This window comes from Manis javanica, chromosome 8 (assembly GCF_040802235.1).
Source record: "Manis javanica isolate MJ-LG chromosome 8, MJ_LKY, whole genome shotgun sequence".
In the NCBI taxonomy this organism is placed as follows: domain Eukaryota; kingdom Metazoa; phylum Chordata; class Mammalia; order Pholidota; family Manidae; genus Manis; species Manis javanica.
The window spans coordinates 102,066,789-102,089,297 of record NC_133163.1 but is presented as its reverse complement, the minus strand read 5'-3'; the positions used below and the strand labels follow the sequence as shown (position 1 = coordinate 102,089,297).

Sequence of the window (22,509 nt, the reverse complement as noted above, 5' to 3'; positions counted from 1 at the left end):
CTGCTTTCAGCATCCGTCATCAGTTGTCCTTTCCCCCCGTAGCTGTAATGACATCCCACTGAATCCATAACTAGGGTCACCTTAAGTTTCTAGAATCAAGTATCTGCATGCAAAGCTGGACAAAGGTTCATGATCCACATGGATCTCAGAGTTGGTCTGGGGGAATATCATGTGAAATTAAAATGCAATTCCCAAGGCATGCAAATGGCATCTGGAGAGACAGGACACAGTATTCCCAATTAGACTGTCAGGGATTTGGGAGTCATTTCCTGAGATCCTGGGAAGGGAGATGAACGTAGTAGTAAGGGCACATCCTGTAAAATCAGATTATCTGTATTCATATCTTGCCACGGCCCTGTGCCAAGACTGTGCCAGTGAGCCCCTCACTTTCTCCATGTGTAGAATGCAGTAGATGGCATCACAGGGTTGCTGAAGATCAAATGAGATAATCCATGGGTGCATGTGCAAATGCAAGAGCCAGAGCGAGAGGATGCTGCTGTTCCCACTTAGCCTTTTCCGTCAGTAACTCCCGGCAGCACGTGCTGAGTGCCTCCTGTGCATGGTCAAGGTTCTGATCAGGGATCAGATGGCTTTGGCTGGGGAGTAAAAGTCTCCAGACAGCAGCTGCAATGGCTGTTCGCTGCTTCAGCAGGGCTTCAGGTGGTGACGTTCCTGGCCCTGACCTGGCTGCCCAGGTGAGGAGGGGGAGAGGGAGGCAGGAAAGAGGGCAGGCAGCCAGACCGCTCTTTGACTTAACTCTCTGTCTGTACCATGAGGGACAAAGCCTGTTTTGTGCAGGAAAATGTCATCTCTGCCTCCACCTGTCAGTCTGATGTCCTTCATGTTTTTTCCCATGCCCTCCTCCCCAAAGACTGTTCTGTTGATCTTTCTCTTTCTCTGATTCTCTCACACACACATACACACAACACACAGTGACTGAGCTGGAAAAGGAAGTTGTTGATTTAAAATAGATAACAGAAGAACTCAGACAGGGAAAGCAAAAATTATGTATGAGCAGCATTTTTCATGATTTTATTCTCAAAACAAAAGTATGGTGATTAAGAATATTTTGCCTGCAGCACTATTTACAATCTCCAAGAAATGGAAGCAACCTAAGTGTCCATCAGTAGATGAATCGATAAAGAAGATGTGGTGCATATACACAATGGAATATTATTCAGCCATAAGAAGAAAACAAATCCTACCATTTGCAACAACGTGGATGGAGCTAGAAGGTACTATGCTCAGGGAGATAAGCCAGGCAGAGAAAGACAAGTACCAAATGATTTCACTTATCTGTGGAACATAAGAACAAAGAAAAAACTGAAAGAACAAAACAGCAGCAGACCCACAGAACCCAAGAATGAACTAAGAGTTACCAAGGGAAAAAGGACTGGGGAGGATGGGTGGGAAGGGAGGGATAAGGGGGAAAGTGGGGCATTATGATTAGCACACATAATGTAGGCAGGGGGAGGGGGGACAAGGGAAAGGCAGTATATACAGAGAGGACAAGTAATGATTCTGTGGCATCTTACTATGCTGATGGACAGTGACTGTAATTGGGTATGTGGGGGGTACTTGATAATGGGGGGAGTCTGGTAACAATAATCAAGTAATTGTACATTAATGATATCAAAAAAATAATAATATGCTGCCTAACTGGACCCCTATCTTACACCGCTCACAAAAGTTAAGTCAAAATGGATTAAAGACTTAAATGTAAGACCTGAAGCCATGAAACTCGTGAAAGAAAACATAGGAATAAAAACTCCTTGACATGGATCTTAATAATGATGTTTTTGGGTGTGACACCTAAAGCACAAGCAACAACAACAAAAGGAAGTAGGGTGACTCCATCAAACTAAGAAGCTTCTGCTCAGCAAAAGAAACCATCAACTAAGTGGAAAGACAACCTAGGGAATAGGAAAACATCTTTGTAAAGTCTGTGTATCTGATAAGGGGCTAACATTCAAACATACGAAGAACTCATACAACTCAGTAGCAAAAAAACAACCCAATTGAAAAAATGGGCATATTTTTCCAAAGAAGACATACAGATGGCCGACAGGTACATGAAAAGCTAATCAAAATCACTAGTCATTAAGGAAATGCAAATCAAAACCACAATGATGTATCACCTCACACCAGTCTGAGTGGCTAACATCAGCAAGACAAGACGTAAGTGTGAAGAAAAGGGAACACTCATGTGCTGTTGGTGCAACTGTAAATGGGTGACACCATTGTGGAAAACATGGAGAATCCTCATAAAATTGAATTACCATATGATCCAGCAATTCCACTTCTGGGAATATATCCAAAGGAAACAAAAACACTAATTCAAAAAGATGTCTGCACCCCCACATTACTGCAGTATTATTTACAGTAGTCAGAATGTGGAAGCAACCTTAGTATCCATTGATAGGTGAAAGGATAAAGTTGTGGATATATACACAATAGAAGATTATTCATCCAATAAAAAATGAGGAAACCTTACCATTTGTGACAGCATGGATGGACCTTGAAGGCTTTGTGCTCAGTGACATAAACCAGAGAAAGACAAATAGTATATGATATCCCTTATATGTGGAATCTAAAACAAAACAAAAACTCAGAAAAAGATCAGACTGTGGTTACTGCCATAGGTGGAGAATGGAGGGAGGCAGAATAGGAGAATGGTGATCAAGGGGTACAAACTTCCAGTTATGAGTAAGTACTAGGGATGTAAGGCACAACGGGAGGGCAATAGCTAACACTGCTTGGAGTTACGTAGGACAGTTGTCAAGAGTGACTCCTAAGAGTTCTTCACTGCGAGGAGAAAGGTTTTCCTTTTTCTTCTTTCTTTTCATTGCATCTGTATGAGATGATGGGTGTCAACTGAGCCCAGTGTGGTGATCATTCCATAACATACACAAGTCAAACCATCATGCTGTATGCCTTAAGATTATACAGGATACATGTCAGCTATTTCTCAATAAAACGGGGAGAAAAAAATGTTCTGCTTGGGGCAGGTCCACAAATAGAGTTGCATTGCTGGCGGAGCAGGTAGCTGCTCTGAGGATGCGCACCTAGCTGTCTCCACGTAGACTGCCCTGAGCTGCTCTCCCCATGCAGAACAGGCCAGCAACCTGCAAGCCACCAAACCAACCCCGGTCAGCACTGGGCACCGGGACGCAGGCCTCAGAGCCCGACAGGCCCTACTGACTGTGGCCTTGGACGTGGAGCACAGCCTCTCAGCTGTTTCCTGAGTGAGTTAGGATAGTCGTGCCTTGGAAGGCAGCTCTTAGGATTAAGTGAAATGTCTAGTGCAGAGTGCTTGGCATAGGGTCTGCACGGGGGCACTTGCTAGGGGGCAGCTGGGCCACCTTGTAGAGCTGTTCCAGGGCCAGGTATCAAAAGGAGGGCAGTGTAGGAATGTAGAAGGTAAACAGTTTGCTGGGTGACCTTGCTCAAGTCACTTCCCCAAGATGTGAAGTCAAAGTGAAGGAAGTTAGAATAGGTAGGCATAGGTTCCTTGATGCTCTGACATTTAGAAGGCCCTGTTCTCTGGCATCAGCACCACAGGGCATGCTGGCTGGCCTTCATCCCACTGAGGCAGCTACTTTAGGAATACCAGGTGAGCTTCAGCAGGAGAGGCCCTCCTGGGCAAGTTACTAGCCCAGGGCGGGTGATGGGAACAGGCAGTCTTGCAGGGCAGCCATGACACACCACCACTCACGCGGGCTCCTTTGCATGCTTTTCATACCAAGTGTGTCAACTTCCAACAGAGATTCGGCAGTCTCAGAGCTGCCAAGAATCTTAGGGCACTGTGTCATTTTAGCAGCAGCATCGTGTTTTCAAACAAAAACTTCCATAGCACCCAAAATCTAAACTCTATGCAAGTGGAGCCCTTGTGGTAGAATTGGGCATGGGGTGGGTGTCTGGTTCCTGTCCATGGGGCTTCCCTGCCACCCTTCACTGAAGCCTCTGTAGCTCTGGGGACCCTGATCTGGTTCAGCTGGTTCAGCTAAAAGAAGAGAGGCCCAGAGAGGGTAAGTGACTTGCCCTAGGATACACAGCCAATGCCCTGGTCCCCTAGCTCCCACTTTCCAGGAGCCAGTCATGAAGATTATTTTCTCACTGCTCTGTATAAGTTTGTTTTTCAGTGTCAGGGATCACTCTGAAGTGGGGTGGCTAGAACGGAGGAGGGTGGTTCAGCAGAAGCATGCATCTTTTACTCCAGAACTTTCATTTCCCCCTTGTCCATAGGAACTGGACTATTCCATTGATCCAAAAGCCCTGCCTCCTCTTCGGAATCCCGACATCCTCGTGGGTGAGAACGACCTCACCGCCCTCAGCTATCTCCATGAGCCGGCCGTGCTCCACAACCTCAGAGTCCGCTTTGCAGAATCCAAGCTCATTTACACCTACAGTGGTAAGGAGCAAGACTCCAGGAGGGCAGGAATGACGATAAAACTTAAGTCCAGAGCCTCCTGATTACACTGCCATTAGTTTATATTAGAAATATCGACTTCTGTCAAAATGTGTAATCACACCTAAATGTTTGTCCAGACTTCTATCTAAAAGGTGCAGACATTTGATCTTCTAGAGTTTGTTATAAAAAGAAGTGTCTAGTTGGGGAGAATTTTCAGCAAAAACTACAATTGGACTACCAACAAAAATATGTGTGGATAAAGCTTGTGTTTGAATTTCCCATTGGATTTGATACATTTATTACTTATAAGGGGCAATGATATTATCATTATATTTACTTTGAGAATTGCTAAAGCCCTTCAGTTTCAGGGCATGTCCACCTGCCGTCTCACCTAACCCTCAGTCACCTGGAAGTGGAGATAGCGTTGGCAGGGAACTGAGATCTGTGACCTTAAGTGACCGGCCCAAAGCCACACGGAAGGTTTAATAAGGGGCAGGGCTGGGGTTTCAAAAGAACTTGGAGAAGTGAGTGGCAGTAAGAAACCCATCACGGCATCTGACATCTTTCCTCAGGAATTATTTTGGTGGCCATGAATCCTTACAAGCAGTTGCCGATATATGGAGATGCCATCATCCACGCCTACAGCGGGCAGAACATGGGTGATATGGACCCACACATATTTGCCGTGGCAGAAGAGGCATACAAGCAGATGGCCAGGTAGCCTCCCACCAGGCAGGGCTTCCCGTTCTTCCAGCGCTCCAGCACTTGCTGGGTCCTCACAGTGGAGGGGACGTACCCGGCTTGGTCTCACTGAAAGGGACCCTCAGATGGGAGGGGAACTGGGGGAGCAGACTGCCTCTGGTGAGCAGCAAATAAATGTTACATGTAACTTCTCTGAACTGAATTTCCTGGATTGTGCTCCTTCTAGGTGGTCAAAAGTCCATCTTAGCCATCTGGGAATAGCAGATGTTTGTCTTGAAGTGTATTTGGTTGGAGGAATATTGACTCATTCTTCATTGTGAGACATTTAAACTTTTTTACCCATCCAAGGCATCAGGGTCTGTGATAGATGAGCACAAGTTTTAGCTGTAGGAGATTTTGGCTTTTATCCTAATTTTGCTGCTTGCTTTTGGTATGCCCTTGTGGAGTTCTTGTTTGCTAGCAAACATTTATAAAAATCCTCCTTTGGACCAATGACCACGCACACTTGTTCTCATACATCACACTGAGTGTGCTCATCATAGCCTGTGATGGAGATGTCTGAGCAGCAAACTGGGATTTCAGACCTCCCAGCAAGTAGAAGGCAGAGCTGGGATTTGTGCTCAGATTTTTTGACTCTACATATAATTTCTTTTTCCCATAACTATCCTCTTTTGCTTCAATGTCCCCATCTGAATACTAGAAATAAAAATACCATCTTATCTTCCTAGATACTTGCAGTTTGCAAAAGAACTTTCACAGACAATGGTCCCCTCTGAGACTTACAACATCCCTGTAAAGTCCATTGAGGTGACAACATTCCTCCATTGCACAAATAGAAACCTGAGACGCAGGACCTGGACCTGCTAATTACTTACTGCATAGTTCTGGCACAGCACCTCACTCCCTCAGCTTTTGTGTCTTAATCTGTGAGCTGGATGCCCAAAGAATACCCATTCTAAGTTCCACTGCTTATAATCAGGAGAAAACAGTGGTAGTTTAAGCAAGGTAGAAGTGTGTGGTTCTCTCTTGCAGGGAAGTCTGCGCTAGCACAGCTTGTCTGCCAAATCGTCAGGGACCCAGTGCCTTCCAGCACCCCCGTCCCTAGTGTGGGACCCTTGTCCTCAGGGCCATGCTAGTACTTAGCTATCTCCTCCATTTTCTAGGTGACAGAGCTTCCAAGTGGAAGCATGTGCCCTTCCTGATTAAGGAGACTCCCCAGAAGCCCCTCAAAGCACGTCTGCTGAAAGCTCATTGGCCAGAACCTACTCACACAGTCCTGCATAGTTGCAAGGGAGGTTGGGATATGTAGTTTTTCCTATGGGCAGAACATGCCTGCTAAAAATTGGGGCGTAATTCCTAAGAAGGAAGGGAAAGATGAATACTGGGTAGAGAGTTGCCAACTAGTAACCCAGTTACCTTGGTTTCTGCCTTAAGTTTCTTTCCAGTTCTGAAACACTGGTTCTGGATTGATTTGCCATGGTTTCCTGTTGGTCTCCAGGGCATCTCCATGGTTAGAGTCCATGTCTTACACCTGATGGGCCAGGCTGCTCCTGGGCATCGGTGGTATGAGCTTGTTAGAGCTGCAAAGCAGAGCCAGGTCCAAGGTTGGTGAGCCAGTTTTCTGAGGTCTGGCTCGCTGTGACAGCAGAACCAAGCATAAGGCAAGCTTATGTCTGACTTGGGCTGGTTGGGAGTCAGGAGAGCCCAGCTTTTCTAACCCCAGCCCCATTCTACCTGGCCAAGGAGCATTGCGAGTGCCCTTCATCTCCTCAGAGTCTCAGCTTCCTCTCTTGGGCCAGGAGCTCTCTGTCTAAGGAACCCCTGCATTCACAGGGAGGCTCAGTCGGTACCCTGGGGCAGGTCACTTCCCCTTTCTGAGTCACTTTGTTTTCCTCATCTGTAAAGTGAATTATGTGGCATAGGATTTTTGTGAGGCTAAAATGAGAATCCCAGCAAAGTACTCACTGGGCACCTGGTGTGTAAGTGGTGCTAGATACAGAGAACAGCATTGGAATAAGGTTCTACTCTTATCATTTTACGACATGGGAAGTTCAATGCCTGTTTAAGATCTCTCAGTTAGGTAGCAGAGCATGCTGGCTTACTCAGCACATATGTTCCAAAGCATCTGTTGAATAATTGCTCTCCAGATGTCTTCAGAACATTTTTATATTTAAGTGGGAATACTGAGAAGGTGTCAGCCCAGGCTTGAGACTGCTGTTCTTAGAGGCCCATTTGCAGGGTAGGCCCATGGCCAGCTTCTGGGAACTTGGATTTCAGGAAGTTGATAGGAGTGGCTCACGGTACCTGAGCTATTTGCATGAACCATGTGGTTCAGGCTCAACACCTGCTTTCCTACTGGGCATCTGGAATTTTGGTATGTGCTCGGCAGAGGATGCCCATGTAATCAACCCTCAGCAGACACCCTGGGCACCAAGTCCCTAATGAGTCCCTGGTAGACAACATTTCCCATGCATTGTTACATCTTACTGCTGGAGGAATTAAGTGTGTCCTGTGCAGCTCCGCTGGGAGAAGGCTCGTGGAAGTTTATGCTCAGCTCCTTCTGGACTTGGCCCTGTGTGCCTTTTCCCTTTGCTGATTTGCTTTGTATCCATTTGGTGTAGTAAATCTTAGCCATGCCTGTGGCTGTGGACAGAGTTCTGTGAGTCCTCCTGGCAGTTTGTTGACCTGGGCTTGGTCTTGGGGACCCACAGTACAGGGGACGTAGCAGGAAACAAAGCTGGTGTTCAGCATGATCCCACAGAGAAAAGTACTAAAAGGAAATTCACTGGAAGGCTAACAAGTTACTTTAGAGTGATGAAACAAAGTTTCCCTTCTCCTGGCTTGTCTGCATTTTTCTTACTTGAGTAGTATATATTGCCTTTTTAATAGGAAGAAATGAACATATAAAAAATCCTTTGATTTCTTTGCTTTAGAAACAATAAAAATCAGTCAATAATTGTAAGCGGGGAGTCAGGAGCTGGAAAGACAGTGTCGGCTCGCTATGCCATGAGGTACTTCGCCACCGTCAGCAAGTCGAGCAGTAAAGCCCACGTGGAGGACAAGGTCCTGGCATCGAACCCCATCACCGAGGTGTGAGCCCTGCCAGCAGCGGGGGGCAGGGCAGGGTGCGGTGAGGGAGAGGGGGCTGCGTCTCTGTGTGTTGTCCTGACGAACCTGAGTTCCCACCCTGTAAAGACCAAAGAAGCGAGGGCAGGAAGGAGCCAGGCGGTCTGTTCTCCTGCGGGATTTGAAAGAGGTTAGGGCGGAGATTGCTGCTTCTAAGGTTCTCCTCTACCTGCCGGGCTAGAGATTCTGCCGTGAGTTTCAGAATATCCCCAGGGAAATTCCTCAACCACGGAAATCGCTGGTACACGGAGAGCAGTGGTGTTCTCCATCTGGCACAACTTTCCTGAGCTGGTTGTGAAATATTCAGGATTTTGTTTTTTTGAGAGCTCATTGTAAACCTTTGGTAGTTTGAAATCAGTCCTGGTGGGAGAATTTACACCTTACAAATCGGCAAAGCCGGGTGTCCAGGCTCCTCCTCCTCCTGAGAGCTGACACCCCAGCAGGTCCCTGACGGGGCCAGAGGGCCGCAAGTCCAGCCACTGAGGCACAGGGAGGGCCCAGAGGCCAACTCTGGGGCTTTGTGGACTGGGAAGAGGGTTGATTTGGATTTATTTGGAGCATAGCAAATAATTAAGAACATTAGATTTCTAGACCTGCCCTCTTGTTTTCTCAAAGCAAAATCACCAATGAATATTTATGAGATCATCTATTCTATTTAAGCCACTGGACCAGATAATATGGGAAGTAATGGAAAAGAATAAGATTCAGTCTCACCTCAAGATTCTCTGTAACAACATGGATGGGCCTGGAGGGTATTGTGCTCAGTGAAATAAGCCAGACAGAAAAAGACAAGTACCATGTGATTACACTTATATGTGGAATCTAAAAAAAATAAATGAACAAAACAGAAATAGGCTCACAGACACTGAGAAGGAATGGTGGTTGCCACGGGGGAGGGTAATATAGGTGAGTGAAATAGGTGAGGGGGATAAATAGGCACAGAAGCTTAATATGAATTAATCACAGGGATGAAGTACAGCATAGAGAATATAATCAAGAACTCTAACATCATTCTGTGTTGACAGATTATTAAATACACTAGTTGAGGTGAGCATTTGATAATGTAGTGAGCTGTAGAATCACTATGTTGTGTATTGAAACCAATGTACAGTCAACTATACAGAAAAAGAGAATTCTGTAACATAAGCATATTTTAAAGTTAAATAGAAACATAAGTCACAATCTAGTATAGCAATAGAAAGGTTGTCCAAAAGCACTGCTCAGCGGATAGATTTGAGTGATTATTTGTTTAGGGCTGGTCTTGCCCACTAGATGGTAAGCTCTACAAAGGCAGGGCTGAGTCTCTGTGGCTCACCCTTGCCTGCTGAGCACATGGCCCATGGCAGGTGCTCAGTAAATGTGTGTCGTCAGAAAGCATGGCAGTGTGGCCCTGGGGTTCAGGATGTGTGTACAGGAAGGGTACTTCTAGATGGAGGATGCTCAGGAAGGGGGAGGGGATGGCAGAGGAGAGACAGAATTCAAGAAGGGGAGTAAAAAGCAAAAATCATGCTCAGAGTGTGGAAGGGATGGGAGGGGGCGGTTTATGGTGGAGTGAAAAGTCTGTGTAGGGAAGTGGTAAGAGATAAGGATAGAAATACAGGTTGGATGAAGGATGTGGACTTTGAGCATCTATAATATTTGGGGCATGGGTGAGCTGAGGCACTTTATGTTATCTTATTTAATCCTTCCAACTCTGTAAGATGCATATTATTGCTCTATTACACATAGAGAAATTGAGACTTGGAAAGATGAAATAACTTTTCTAGCATTACACAGATAATAAAACAGGAATCTAGGGCCATGAAACACCAAAACCTGTACTCTTTCTGATCCTGATCCTGCTCAGAGTTTCCCAGCAAGACTGAGAGCATGTATGGCAGGCTAAGCCTTGGGCTGCTTTCCTCTGTCCCCCAACCTCCGTCTGCTAACCAGACCTTCCCCCAGCATACAGAGTTGTATTTTACTAAAACTGCCCCAATAATATTGATGCAAAGATCTTTTTATTGTTATTTCAAGAGAGTCCTGTGTTTTGCAGGCTGTTGGAAATGCGAAGACTACTCGCAATGACAATAGTAGTCGGTTTGGGAAATACACAGAAATCAGTTTTGATGAGAGAAATCAAATTATAGGAGCCAACATGAGAACTTACCTGCTGGAGAAATCCAGAGTTGTCTTTCAAGTAAGGATAAAAATGTTAGTTAAATTTCCTTTTTTCCAACCTTTTAAGTACTGTCTGCAATTATGGGCTCATTAGCCAACCAGCATTGTTTATTGTTCTGTGATGTGGGAATGGAGTTTCCTGACTTTTCATTTGCAGTTTGAGTTATTTTTTTCTGCTTCTTACAGACAAAAACTTGATATACCAGTGGAGTTACATGACTCCACTGAGGGAAAGATTACAGCTTTTAATTTGGGGTACTTAAAAGTTCCTTAGAGTATAACGATTAAGTTTATCTTTCTAGAACACAGAAACTGCTTGACACAGACAAAGCTGTTAGACTGGCTCTCCTTTCGGGAAGGGAACAGGATTAGAGCTAGTCAGAGAGAGCTTAAGAGAAAGGCTCTTCTGTTAGTAAAATGGAGGAAATTCTCATCATTGTGCCGAAGAGAGTCACAGTAAGCCTTCTATTGGCAGGAAGTTTCTTAAAAATTTCAGCTAGTATGAATGACATTATTCCCATTTCATGTAACGTTTAATAGCATTTAGTAACATCATCTCTGGGGGTCATTATTCGGAAGGTGATCTCGGGCCACCAGTTCTCCCTCTATGAGAGGAAGGGGCTGCTTATGAGCCAGCAGAGGGACAGGGAGGGTCACCTGGTTACTGACCCATGTGAATCAGTGGAGAGCAGAATTGCCAATCCAGATAAGCTCTCCCAAGAAAACTTCATCTTTTCACCTGTAAGGGGCTCGTGTAATTTCAGGACTTTTCTTTATTTTGCAGTCGGAAAATGAACGAAATTACCACATTTTCTATCAGCTTTGTGCATCTGCACAGCAGTTGGAATTTAAGCATCTTAAGTTGGGTACGTGACAGATGATGGTCGGAATTGTAGGGGTGTAAATTCTGGGTTAATTTCTTCTTCTTACAGTAACATGACTTAAAAAAAATATTCTGCCCAAAGACATAAGGTCCTTGTGTTTCAGGGGTAGAACTGATACATCTGAGAAGGTAGACACTCGGGTGGGGTGGGGACTCCAGAGTCGTTTCCAGAGCTCAGGGGTGACAGTGGGCACCTAGCCCGAACCATCTGCACAGGGCTGTGGACCACTGGGACTTACGTGAAGTCCCCAAACTTTTCTACCTAACTGAACTTCCTTGAATGGTCATTTTTCTAATATGTATGATGTGTTTCCTTGTTTTCAGGACAGAGTGCCTCTATCATAATTTGAACTTCCTTGATGACTCAGGGTCATCATTATTTGTAGTCATAAGTAATTATGCTTCAGCGATGACTGAGATGTAGAGCAAATGGCCCGACGCCTGTGCTGTCTCAGCCCCCCTGTCTTGGTGTTTATGCTGTGTCAGTAGATAGAATTGCCTAGTGTGTTGGAGTTGAATGCACACTCCCTAACCTTGGAGAAGTTGCTTACACTCGTGGCACCTGAGTTTCTTCAGATTTCCCATAAATATAATAATATCCATGCCTTCTGCCAAGCAGAATGTGAATAGCAAGCAGAAGAGCTTTCCGGAAGGTCATCTACTATTCAAATTTTAGATGTATATATGGTCCTTATCTTTATTGTGGTGATGATTTTATAAGGGTATACATACATCAAAATTGATCAAATTGTACATCTTAAATGTGTATGGTTTATTGTATATTCAATAAACCTCAGGAAAAGCTGTATAAAATTCTTAGGTATAATAACAAAAATCATGAACTTTGTAGTCGGGCCTGTGTTTACATTCTTGCCCTGACGTCAGCTGTGGGGCCCCAGCCTCAGCCTCATGTCTGTGACGTAGGAGTCGAAGGAGTGAGTGCAGTAGGGTGGGTCCTGTGCTCACTGTAGCACAGCAAGCATGACCTCCCTTCTTGCCTTTTGTAGCTTTTTCTTTTTCTCTTTCTCCTTTTCTTTTATTTTTCTTCTTGCTTTTTGCTTCTGGTAAACATGTATGTCCCAATTTCTGTGTCACACACATAACAACCTCTTGATTTCAGGGAGTGCGGAAGAATTTAATTACACGAGAATGGGAGGCAGTACTGTGATCGAGGGTGTGAATGACAGAGCCGACATGGCAGAGACCCGGAAGACCTTCACGCTCCTGGGTAAGTGGGAGCCTCCTATCCAAGGTGTGCCAAAAAAAAGGGGGGGTGGTCAGGGATGCCCAGCAGGCATGTGTTCTGAAGACTCCTAATAAATTCTAATTAGGGGGAGCATATTTGGAGACCAACTGGTCAAGAATGTGCTTTTCCCTTAAAAGATCTAAAAATTGGCTCCTCTGCCCTCAGGCTCTCTGGCTTTCTGTGAGAAACCTGGGCAATTTACACATTTTACAATAATGAGATAAACACACTTGGTACTGATGAACATTTTCTTAAAATAATTATAGTCATAATTTCAATCTTTGTATAATATACTGAGTGGGAACTTGGCGCATGAAGAGGGGACAGGCGGCCTAGCTCTGGAAGGGCTCCCAGAAGGCCTTGGTTCACGTCCACATTCCCAGTCTTTCCTTCCTGCCTTTACCCTCTAAATACCCTTTCCCACCTCTGTGAAGTTTCACCTCAAAAATTCAAACCCTAGTCAGTACGGCCCTAAGAATGCTGCCCTCTCTAAGACTCAGTCTCCTGACCTGCAGAATGGCCGTATTCCTTATCCACAGAGCTCCTATGACAACTAGAGAGGAAATGTGTGTGAAATGTATGTGCAAGCCCTGGCACCAGGCTGAGCCCATAGCAGGCACTTGCCAAGTATTACTGCTTGCCTTCCGTCTCTCTCTCTATGTTCCCTGTCGTCAAAGTCCTAACCATTCCTTGAGCAAAACCATCCCCTCTTCCATGAAACCTTCCATAATCATTAGAGATTAGCAGCAGCAATTTTTCCATTGTATCTCACAAATTAGATTATTTTCACAAATGTCCACCCCCACATGGCTGGGACTAGGGTTAGACAAGAGAGGCGACTAGGGCAGAACATGACAGGAGGCACGCAGGCACGCACTCTCAGGGTGGTGCCATGCAGGGCCGGCCGTCCGCTAGCTGCCTCATCCTGCTCCTGGCCCTGCACACCTGGCCTGGACGTTCTGACACAGCCCCCGGAAGTTCTGTGGGGACGGAGAGCACAGCAATCTCCTGCCTCCCGTGGCCTTCAAGGATGATGGTGCCCTCTGGGCAGGGTGGGAAGAGGTTGGGGCCATCCCACCTCTGTCCTTGCAGAGATCTTGGCATGTGGCTAACAGGGTGCCAGGGCCACTTGTCCCTGCTTACTTTGCATCAAGCCTGCAATTTAAAGACGCCAGCCTGATGACCTCTCTCTCCTCTGATGCCTGGCCTTCAGACCTCACCACTTAGTTCTTACGTGTCTGTTCTCATGTATTTGCTCCAGTGTTTTCCTGTGCCGTGACATCAGTCTGTGGCCTTGCACAGGTCAGTTACTGTCTCAGGGCTTCGGTTTCCCTATCTGTGTGCTGGGATAGTAATGAAAATATTCAGTTGTCTAATTATCTATTGCTGTTCCCCAAATCTTAGTGGCTTGAAATGATTTATTATCTTATTCTAAGATTCTGGGTTGGCTGGGCTCAGCTGGGCACCTCTCACCTGGGGACCCTTCCTATGACAGTGAAGGGCTGGGTCCTCTGAAGCGTTCTGTCACATGGGCTGGCATGGCTAGAACTACTGGGGGGCGGGCAGGTGTCTCTGCCCACATGGACTTCCTCATAGTCTCAGGGTGGACGCTGTTCCCAGGGTGGATGGATGGCACATGTTGTGGTTAGCTTCTCGCAGGCCCAGTTCCGGTTGGCTCATCAACTCTGCAGGCTTTTCATGAACCAGCCTGAGGTAACATATCATGTGGTCAAAAGCAAGTCACAGACGCCAGCTCAGGCTCACGACTCATGGGGAGGGAGCTGCATGGGTCATGAACACCAGTGGGGGGGTGCATTAGAGGCCATCTTTGAAGAGCAGCTGCTACAGTAGCTGTTGGGGTGTTGAGGATTAAGAGATACTGTCTGAAAGGGTTTATGAACTGTAGCATGCTGTATCAGTATGAGAGATCAGTACACATTTAATGAAAGCATGACCTCACTGCATGAATTGCTAGATGACATCCTAGGAGGCTGGCTGATTGCAACCCGTTTTTGTAAATGAAAGTTTTATTGAAACACAGATACACTTATCTGTTTAAGTATGGTCTATGGCTATTTTCATACTATAGTGGTGGCAGAGTTGAGTAATTGTGACATAGACTGTACAGTCTGCTAGCTCAGTAAAAAGCATTTGCTGACCCTTGTCCTAGATGGTAGAATGAGGATGGCTGATGGGTGCCATCAAGTTTTCTTGCAGTATAGAAAAGACGCACGGATGGAATTCATGAAGCTTCACCCCTGTGTGTCCAAACATGGAAGTCCTTTGGTGACCCTGTGCCAGGCGAAGGAGAAGTGTGAACAGAGCCTGGAGGTCCATTTCCTGTCCTCGGAACGGCATCACGCATGGAACCAGGGGGCCTCCCAGCCTTCGAGATTGCTGTTCTCTTGTGACCTGCACCGTCTGTGATCTTGTGCTCTGTGTTGATTTCAGGGCCTCTACACCTGTGCCATCCAACACAGTAGCCACTAGCCATAAGTGACTGTTGAGATTTCACTTTAATTAGATTGAAATAAACCTAAAAACTCACTTCTTCAGTTGCACGAGGCAGGTTTCACGTACTCATAACCACATGTGGCTGATAGCTGCCACAGGGTACAGGATGGATTTAGAGCATGTCCGTCACCTTGGAAGTTCTACCCAACAGCGTCTCCTAACAGTCAAAAGCCTTATCTATACCGCTTGTCCCGTCGGCTGTGCCCTCTTGCCTTTGTCTCAGTGTTACCTTAGATGGAGAGCTCCACGGGGGCAGACTGCCTGACTTGAATCATATATAGGCTTGTATAGCACACTTGGGCAGATCACCCCTTTTAAAAATGTAATCATAAATCAGTACTTGGTTGATTTTTCCATTGTTGTGGTTTGTTATGTAGATATATAGAGAAACGGGCATGGTTAGCAGCAAGGTTATCTAGCTCAGTACACAAATCCGTTTTATAATACGCCCAGGAAAAGGACCTCTGGAGTCTGCTCACACTTCTTGCATGGCCCAGGGCTGACCATCAGGGGACCTCTATTTAGACACCTTTAGACACACTGGGGTGAGCCCCACAGGTCTCTTCACATATTGCGGTGGTCACCAGAGTTAAACTGTTTAAATATGACATCCCCAGTACGATCGAAGCCTTCTCTACCTTCGTTTCCCCCTCCATAAATTGGGAACAATCCCAGTACTTCATATATAGTTGCAAGCACTCGATGAGGTGGTACACGGCAGGTGCTGGGGATTAGGGCCTGACAGAGCTCCATTCCTTTTCTCTTCCTCTTCTGCTCCTTAGACACCGTAGCTGCCCTTGAGGTTCCTTCCTGAGAAAGCAGAAGGGGATGCATTTTGATGAAAATCTCTTTTCCTTTGTTCTTTGGCTGACTCTCATTTAGTTCATCCTTTGACCATTAAGATCTCTGATAGGAAGAACATCCTGGAAAGAGTCAGGCCAAGCCTGGACCTCAGTCTCCAGGAACCTGACCACCGCTCTTCTCCCTGAAATCTGCCTCAGGCCCCAGCGCTGTCCTGGGCCGTCGCCTCACTCCAGATAACCGCTTACCTGCCGTCTTCAGAGCTCGCTTTCCCGTGACCGCTCTGGAGTCGCGCTTTCACTTTTGGCGGTTCTGGACGGCCTGGTTTCATTCTGGGCCCCATAGTGCGGGGGCCTGGGAGTGCCACGATGAAGATGCCAGAGCAGAGATTCCCAAACTTCATATTTTTAGTCGCTTTTCCTATCACTTGTCCTTCATCATGGCGGCAGCTGGGGGTTATTTCTGTTACAGGCATCTGTCCCTCAAATGGAGCTGTAAGCTCCGAGGGAAAGCAGCAAGTGCCTGGACTCAGACCGAGTTGTAGTCCCTGTACGTCTGGTTCAAAATTGTTTGTGACTTTTTGTTTAATCTTCGAAGCAGAGAAGACTATAGGTTTTGAAATTATTTAAGAACATGAACCAGCTGCAGTGGAAATATCCCGGGTGTCCTCGAGTGAGAGGCAGTGGGTGGCTGCCGCAGCTCTGACCTTGGCATTTGGGGTCTGCCGCTGAATGCTTGGAGGGAGCTGGGGAGTCCATTCTGGTTGCCATTCTAGTGAGGACCAGGGAGCCTGCGTCTCTGTGGGAATGAGCCTGCCCCACCTGCCCTGGTGTGTCTCCAAGCTGCCTGCCTCCCTGCAGCGTCCTTACACCACTGGGGCCTGCCCCGGTCCACTGCACTTGCACAGTGGGACCCTGACCTCGCAAAGCCCTGCTCGCACCTGGCAGGTCCTTCATTGTGATTTACGGGGTTCCGACACGGTCCTTCCAGGCAGCAGGTTTGGCTTATTTTTAGCTCCAGGAAATGTGCTAATGTCCTTCCAGTGACAGAATATGTTGCGTATTCATAACAAATATCCTGGCCCTATCAGTCAGGGTCCCAGTGGGAAATACAGGGCTGCTCAAACCAGGATAAAGGCGGAGGGCTTACTTATGAAGGGACCAACCACAGGGATGTGGGTGGGTCCAGGGGTATCATGGGGCAGTCAGAACCTGGGGTCAGCAGCACAGCTGTTGGGTGCACCTTCCCGTTTGGGCTGAGGGATCTTTCTGCGAGCCTGAAAAGAGAGCTGGGGAACCAAGCCAGGAACGCTGACCTTCCACAACACAGCCAGCCTAAGGCGGCTTTGCAGGGAAAGAGACAGGACGACACACCCAGCGCCTCTCTCCTCTGCCAGAGTCCCCTGTGGCCAAACCCAGCTAGAGGCTAGAGGCCATAAGAACCCACTGCCTTGGTCCAGACAGGTCAGCCCCTGGGGCAGAGAGCAGGGTGCAGAGCTGGAGAGGCAAATGGAATCCGTCCAGCACCCCACCATGGAAAGAATTCAGGGAGCTTGTGAGCAAAAAAGAAAAAAGGTACATTAAAAATAAAGCACAGAACACAGAGAAAACAAGTAGTGATTCTACAGCATCTTACTATGCTGATGGACAATGACTGTAATGGGGTTTGTGGGGGGGATTTGGTAAAGGGGGAAGCCTAGTAAACATAATGTTCTTCATGTAATTGTAGATTAATGATAGCAAAAGAAAAAAAGGAAAAAATAAAAATAAAGCACAGCACACAGAATAAATGAAACCTGACACCAAATGGTCCTTAGATACTAATTTTTGTGTTAAACTTCCTAGCAGCCATGGCACAAGGGGAAACCTTGTGGGTTTTCAAGTTCACATAGTGTGTCTGCGCAAGTCAAACTGGAAATAGTAGTGGCCCAGATTCTCTTGGGTCCACTCCACAGTCCGTATCCCAGCTCTGGGCTCTGATGACATGAGGCGGTCTTGAAAGAATTTAGGTGCTTATCTTACTAGTGATTAAGTAAGATAAAATGCAGTATTTCTAATTTAGGAAATTTTTTTTTCAGGTTTCAAGGAGGATTTTCAGATGGATGTTTTTAAGATCCTGGCAGCCATCCTACATCTGGGCAATGTGCAGATCATAGCCGTGGGCAATGAGAAATCCTCAGTTAGTGTAAGATACTTGTTTACTTCCCCCTTCCTGTGTTTGGAGGTTCATTAGTAGAATGTCTCATGGTCACCCTGCTTTTGCATTTTAGCACCAGGCACATCAGACCTAATGGAGAGAGCAATTTAACAGGAAGAAGGAAGCAAGGGTTTCTATAAGTTGCCTCCAAAGAATACATCTTTCCCTTCTAACAGTAGGGATGGAGGTGGAATGCATTCTCTGTGTGTTTTTCTTTCATTCAACAAAGTTTTACTGAGCATCCGCTATGGGCCAGGTGCTGTCATAGACTCTGGAGAACCAGCAGTGACCCAAAACAAGAGGCCTTTTGTGGAGCTAATGATCTGGGGGAAGGAAGGGGAGGGGAGGAGACCCAGTAAACAGTTGTAGGCTCTGCAGCTGGTGATGGCTTTTAACAAGGAAAATAAAGTAGAGTAGTGGGTGGAGAGGGGCCGTGCCTTTTGTAGAGGAAGCCTTTCCAGTATGGAGGCATTGGGCAGACGACTGAAGATGAGGAAGTGAACTGTGCCTTTAGCCCAGAGAAGAACATTCAAAGTAGAGGGACCAGCAAGTTCAAGGGCCCTCAGGCAGGAAGTGTTATTTGAAAAGTAGCAAAAAAGTCAGTATGTCCAAAGAGGAATGAGTGAAAGGAGGGGTGGTAGATGAAGCCAGAAAGTGTGTGTTGGGGGGCTGGGGGTGAGCTTAAGGGCACTGGATGGTTTTAAACAGTAGGGACACTGTCTACTTCTTGACACTCGCCAGAATCATACACCAATGGTGCTGCTTCCTCCCTGGAAATACATTCCTGTGTAAGTTTAGTGACAGATTTCTTTCTTAAATAGACACAAGGTGAGCTATGTGTGTGTGTCTTCCGCAACAGATATTTGGACTAGTGATTCTAGCAGGGGGTATGTGTTTGATTATTCTCCTGGATATCCACATGAAGAAGAAAATCATAGCAAAAAATTTCTTTGAAATGTAAAATCAACTTAGCTTTTTGTTAACATATCTTAGTCAACTCCAGTCGCCATAACAAAATAACACAGGCTGGGCAACTTGAACAATAGATGCCAATGCTCTCGCAGTCCTGGAGGAGGCTGGAAGTCCGACATCAGGGTGCCAGCATGGTTGAGTTCTGGTGAGGACCCTCCTCCTGGCTTGTAGACAGCCACCTTCTGGCTGTGTCCGTACATGCCGAGAGAGAGGAGGAGAGGGAGAGAGAGAGCTGATCACCTGGACACCTCCCCAGGTCCCCACCTCCAAATACCCTCACACATGGGAGTTAGGGTTTCAACATGGGAGGTTTGGGGGGAAATGAACATTCAGTCCATAATGATGTCTATATTCATGTTCCCCAAACACCTGACAGAAACAGTTGATGATCTAGTCCACCAGCAATTCCTCTGGTACCTGCGGGTTCAGAGGGAGACGGGAGCTGAGCAGAGTGGAGCACGTGCTTTTGGGCCCAGTCAGTCAGTCCTGTTGCCCTGTGCCCGGGAAATAATTCCCCTTCCCCTCTCAAGTGTCCCTACCAAGTGCCGCTCCATCTCCGCAGTGTCCCACCCTCACGGAGCTGGCCTGTTCTCAGAGGGCTGGGTGGTGTGGGGAGAGGTGACGGCCGGCCTGGGACAGGAATATAGTGTGTGTGCTGGGGCTTCTCCTCAGTGGGCTGGGTCATTTGCCTCAGGGAAATGGGCTTCTACACTTTTATACTCAAACTCCATAGACTAAAGATTTGATTTCCACCCAACAAAAGCCCTTGCACTGAACTCTGTCCTGTGAAGTTTGTTAGGAAGGTAGTATTTAAAACATACAGGAGTTAAAATTGATAGACTGAAAATACTTTGTCAATTTTAGGGGACACCTGGTACACAAAAGGTGTTGAATCTTCATAGAAAATTACCAGTCCTATACTTACTGGTCATTTTCTTTGGGACATACATACCATTCATTTGCATCAGGAACTTGAAATGTCAGGCAAATTCAGTCTGGGTGAATATTTTTAATTTGCTGTCTGTCCCTTTGCATGTCCCCTGAAACAGCTCGGGTAGCTGAATGGTGTTGACTCAGAAGGTTTAGTCCCTTTGTTGAAGGAAGGAAATCCGTGGCCCTGCCGGTCCCTCCCCAGTGAGGTCACTGAAGACAAGGTTCCTGCTGTGGGGAGCGGGTCAGCAGGGTGTGGGCGGACAGCAAGGAGGAGGCAGGACTTTTTAGATGGTTTGCTCCACCCTAACCCGGTGCTTTCTAAGTACAGTCATGTGGTTTCCTGATTGGCTGTCATGGGGTCCAAGATTAGCCTGCCTTGGAAATTTCCCCGCCTGAGAGGAATGACAGTGCTCAGTCAAATGGGGTCACATCTCCTTGGTACGTAGCACAGACCCCTCGTTCATGCTGGCTAAAGGCACACAGGCACTGTAGGGCGCTCTCAGCCCAGGCTTGGGAGAGAAGCAGGTCTCACTTGGTGTGTCCAGGACGTCTTCCACCATGGCCCTCATGTCGCTGAAAGGCCAGCTCAGTCAGAGCCCCACAGGTTGTCTGAGCACAACACGGGGGTGCCTCAGGGCCAGACCACTCCGGCAAACCCCGACTGCACAGGGGGTGCTGGGGGAGTGCGCGCATGACAGGCAGCCTGGGCTGCTGCAGAGGGCGGAGAGGCGCCTTGAGGCTGTGTCCACGTACAGGAGCGTCACTGCTGACTGTCCCTGGCCAGAAGAAAAGTCTGGTGAGACACTGCCCAGGACTGCCTGGTGCCGCTGCAGCGGCACCCTGCCACAGGCTGGTGCAGGCCCCAGGCCACTGCAGCCCCTCCTGCTTTCCGCCCAGGCCTGATCTGTCTTGGGGGCTGGTCCTTCCCGTGCCGGGGTGTCCTCAGCCCTCTCACAGGCCTGAGCCAAGGCTGACGGGCCCCGGCTGGGTGGGCTGGTGCTGGTTTGGATGGCCTGACAGCCTGACGGGGCCTGTGGTGTTTTGCAGGAAGGTGACAGTCACCTGAAGGTGTTCTGTGAGCTGCTCGGCCTGGAGAGCGGCCCAGTGGCCCAGTGGCTGTGCAGCCGCAGAATCGCCACAGCCTCTGAGACAGTGGTGAAGCCCTTGACCGGGCCTCAGGCCGTCAACGCCAGGGATGCACTGGCCAAGAAGATCTATGCACACCTGTTCAACTTCATAGTCGAGAGAATTAACCAAGCATTGCAGTTTTCAGGCAAGCAGCACACTTTTATTGGTGTTTTGGACATTTATGGGTAAGATTCTCTTTGGTGAGCCTGTCTTTCCTCATTTAAGTGTCGAATGCCCGGTAGTTTTAGATCATTTTGTTCTGATTTCTCCTCCATTTCCCCTGCTTAGAAAGTGTTCTCTGTTGTGCAGGTTTGGATGTTAAGCACAGCCTCCCGGGCAGCAGGGCCTTGTGTAGAGTGTACTCAGTGAGTGAGAATTAGGAGCGGCCAGTGTGAAATGCTCACCTGTGCCAGCCACCGTGCTCAGTGGCTCCCATGTACTTTCTTACTCTTCAAACAGCTGTGAGGTTATCCCCATTTTAGAGATGAGACAACCCAGGCTTAGAACGACTCGGTGACCTGATTGTGGTCACTCCGCTGTGTGAGGCTCTCACCCACCTGTTTCCCGACAAAGGCCTAGTGAGGTACGGATCCCTGACATGCCTCTTTTCACAAGGGAAATGACAGTCCCGGTAGTTCTGCGCCTTCCCCACGCCCACAGGGTCGGCGTGAACTTGGGCTCAGGCCTTTCAGCAAATCCTCTTCACACCTCAATCTTCCATGCTTGGATGATAAGGGCTGAGTGTTTGCCCCAGCCCTTCTTCCGGAATTCCACACTGGGGGACAGTTCCCACACTGGAGCCTTGTTCTTCCTCCTTCTCTCTGCCTAGTCCTGCTTTTCTAAATCGTGGGTCAAACTCATGCTAAAGATGCTTGTAGAATAATAGCCAGAGTGAGTGAGTGAGGACAGGCGTGGCTTCAACTGCCCAACCCTGACCCCCAGCCAGGCCCAGCCCTTGCTTCTCAGTGGGGAAAAGGGCAGGTTGTGCCTTGAGACGCACCTTCTCGGAGTATTCTGCCCAGCGTGGGGTGCCCCCCCACACCCTGTGCGAGCAGAGGGGAGAGCTGGGCTCTGGGGCTTTGTGGCCCTGCCTCTGCCTGCTGGGGGAAGGTGGGCAGAAGGGGCGGAGGGTCCACGGTGCTGCTGTGGGGCTTCACCCACGTAGAGAGAACCAGCTTTTCCCATAGCCGTCTAACGTGAGACAGTGCCTCAAGGGAGTTACTGTGTTTAATTTAGATTTTAAGTTAATACATGTGACTCCCACTTAATAGTACATGTCAACAGTTATAAAATAGCCATATATTGCCAGGACAATCTAGTAAATGATTTACCTTGTCTTGTTCTAAAGAAAGGAACTGAGTAGCCAGTAAAAATTTGAGTTGACTTTTAAAAAGAAATAGTCTGGCTTAACAATAGTCTCTTTTATTGTGGTGGAAA

General features: G+C 47.4%; 1 protein-coding gene across 8 annotated transcripts in view; it reads left to right on the top strand.

Annotated features, from left to right (window-relative positions):
* Positions 1 to 22,509, top strand: part of MYO5C (myosin VC) — an 88,331-nt gene that overhangs the window by 10,843 nt on the left and 54,979 nt on the right. For 7 of the 8 annotated variants that reach the window (XR_012120695.1, XM_037021018.2, XM_073211865.1 and 4 more), the window contains 8 exons: positions 4,246 to 4,411; positions 4,984 to 5,128; positions 8,047 to 8,203; positions 10,275 to 10,418; positions 11,184 to 11,265; positions 12,403 to 12,510; positions 17,921 to 18,027; positions 20,992 to 21,257. Coding sequence is in view for 7 of the 8 variants with exons in the window: in XM_037021018.2 (XP_036876913.2) it covers positions 4,246 to 4,411; positions 4,984 to 5,128; positions 8,047 to 8,203; positions 10,275 to 10,418; positions 11,184 to 11,265; positions 12,403 to 12,510; positions 17,921 to 18,027; positions 20,992 to 21,257 (1,175 nt within the window). In the remaining variant the exon portion in view is untranslated. Of the gene's footprint in view, positions 1 to 1,079; positions 1,236 to 4,245; positions 4,412 to 4,983; positions 5,129 to 8,046; positions 8,204 to 10,274; positions 10,419 to 11,183; positions 11,266 to 12,402; positions 12,511 to 17,920; positions 18,028 to 20,991; positions 21,258 to 22,509 lie in introns of all 8 variants that reach the window. The other variant, XM_073211866.1, reaches the window with a different exon arrangement.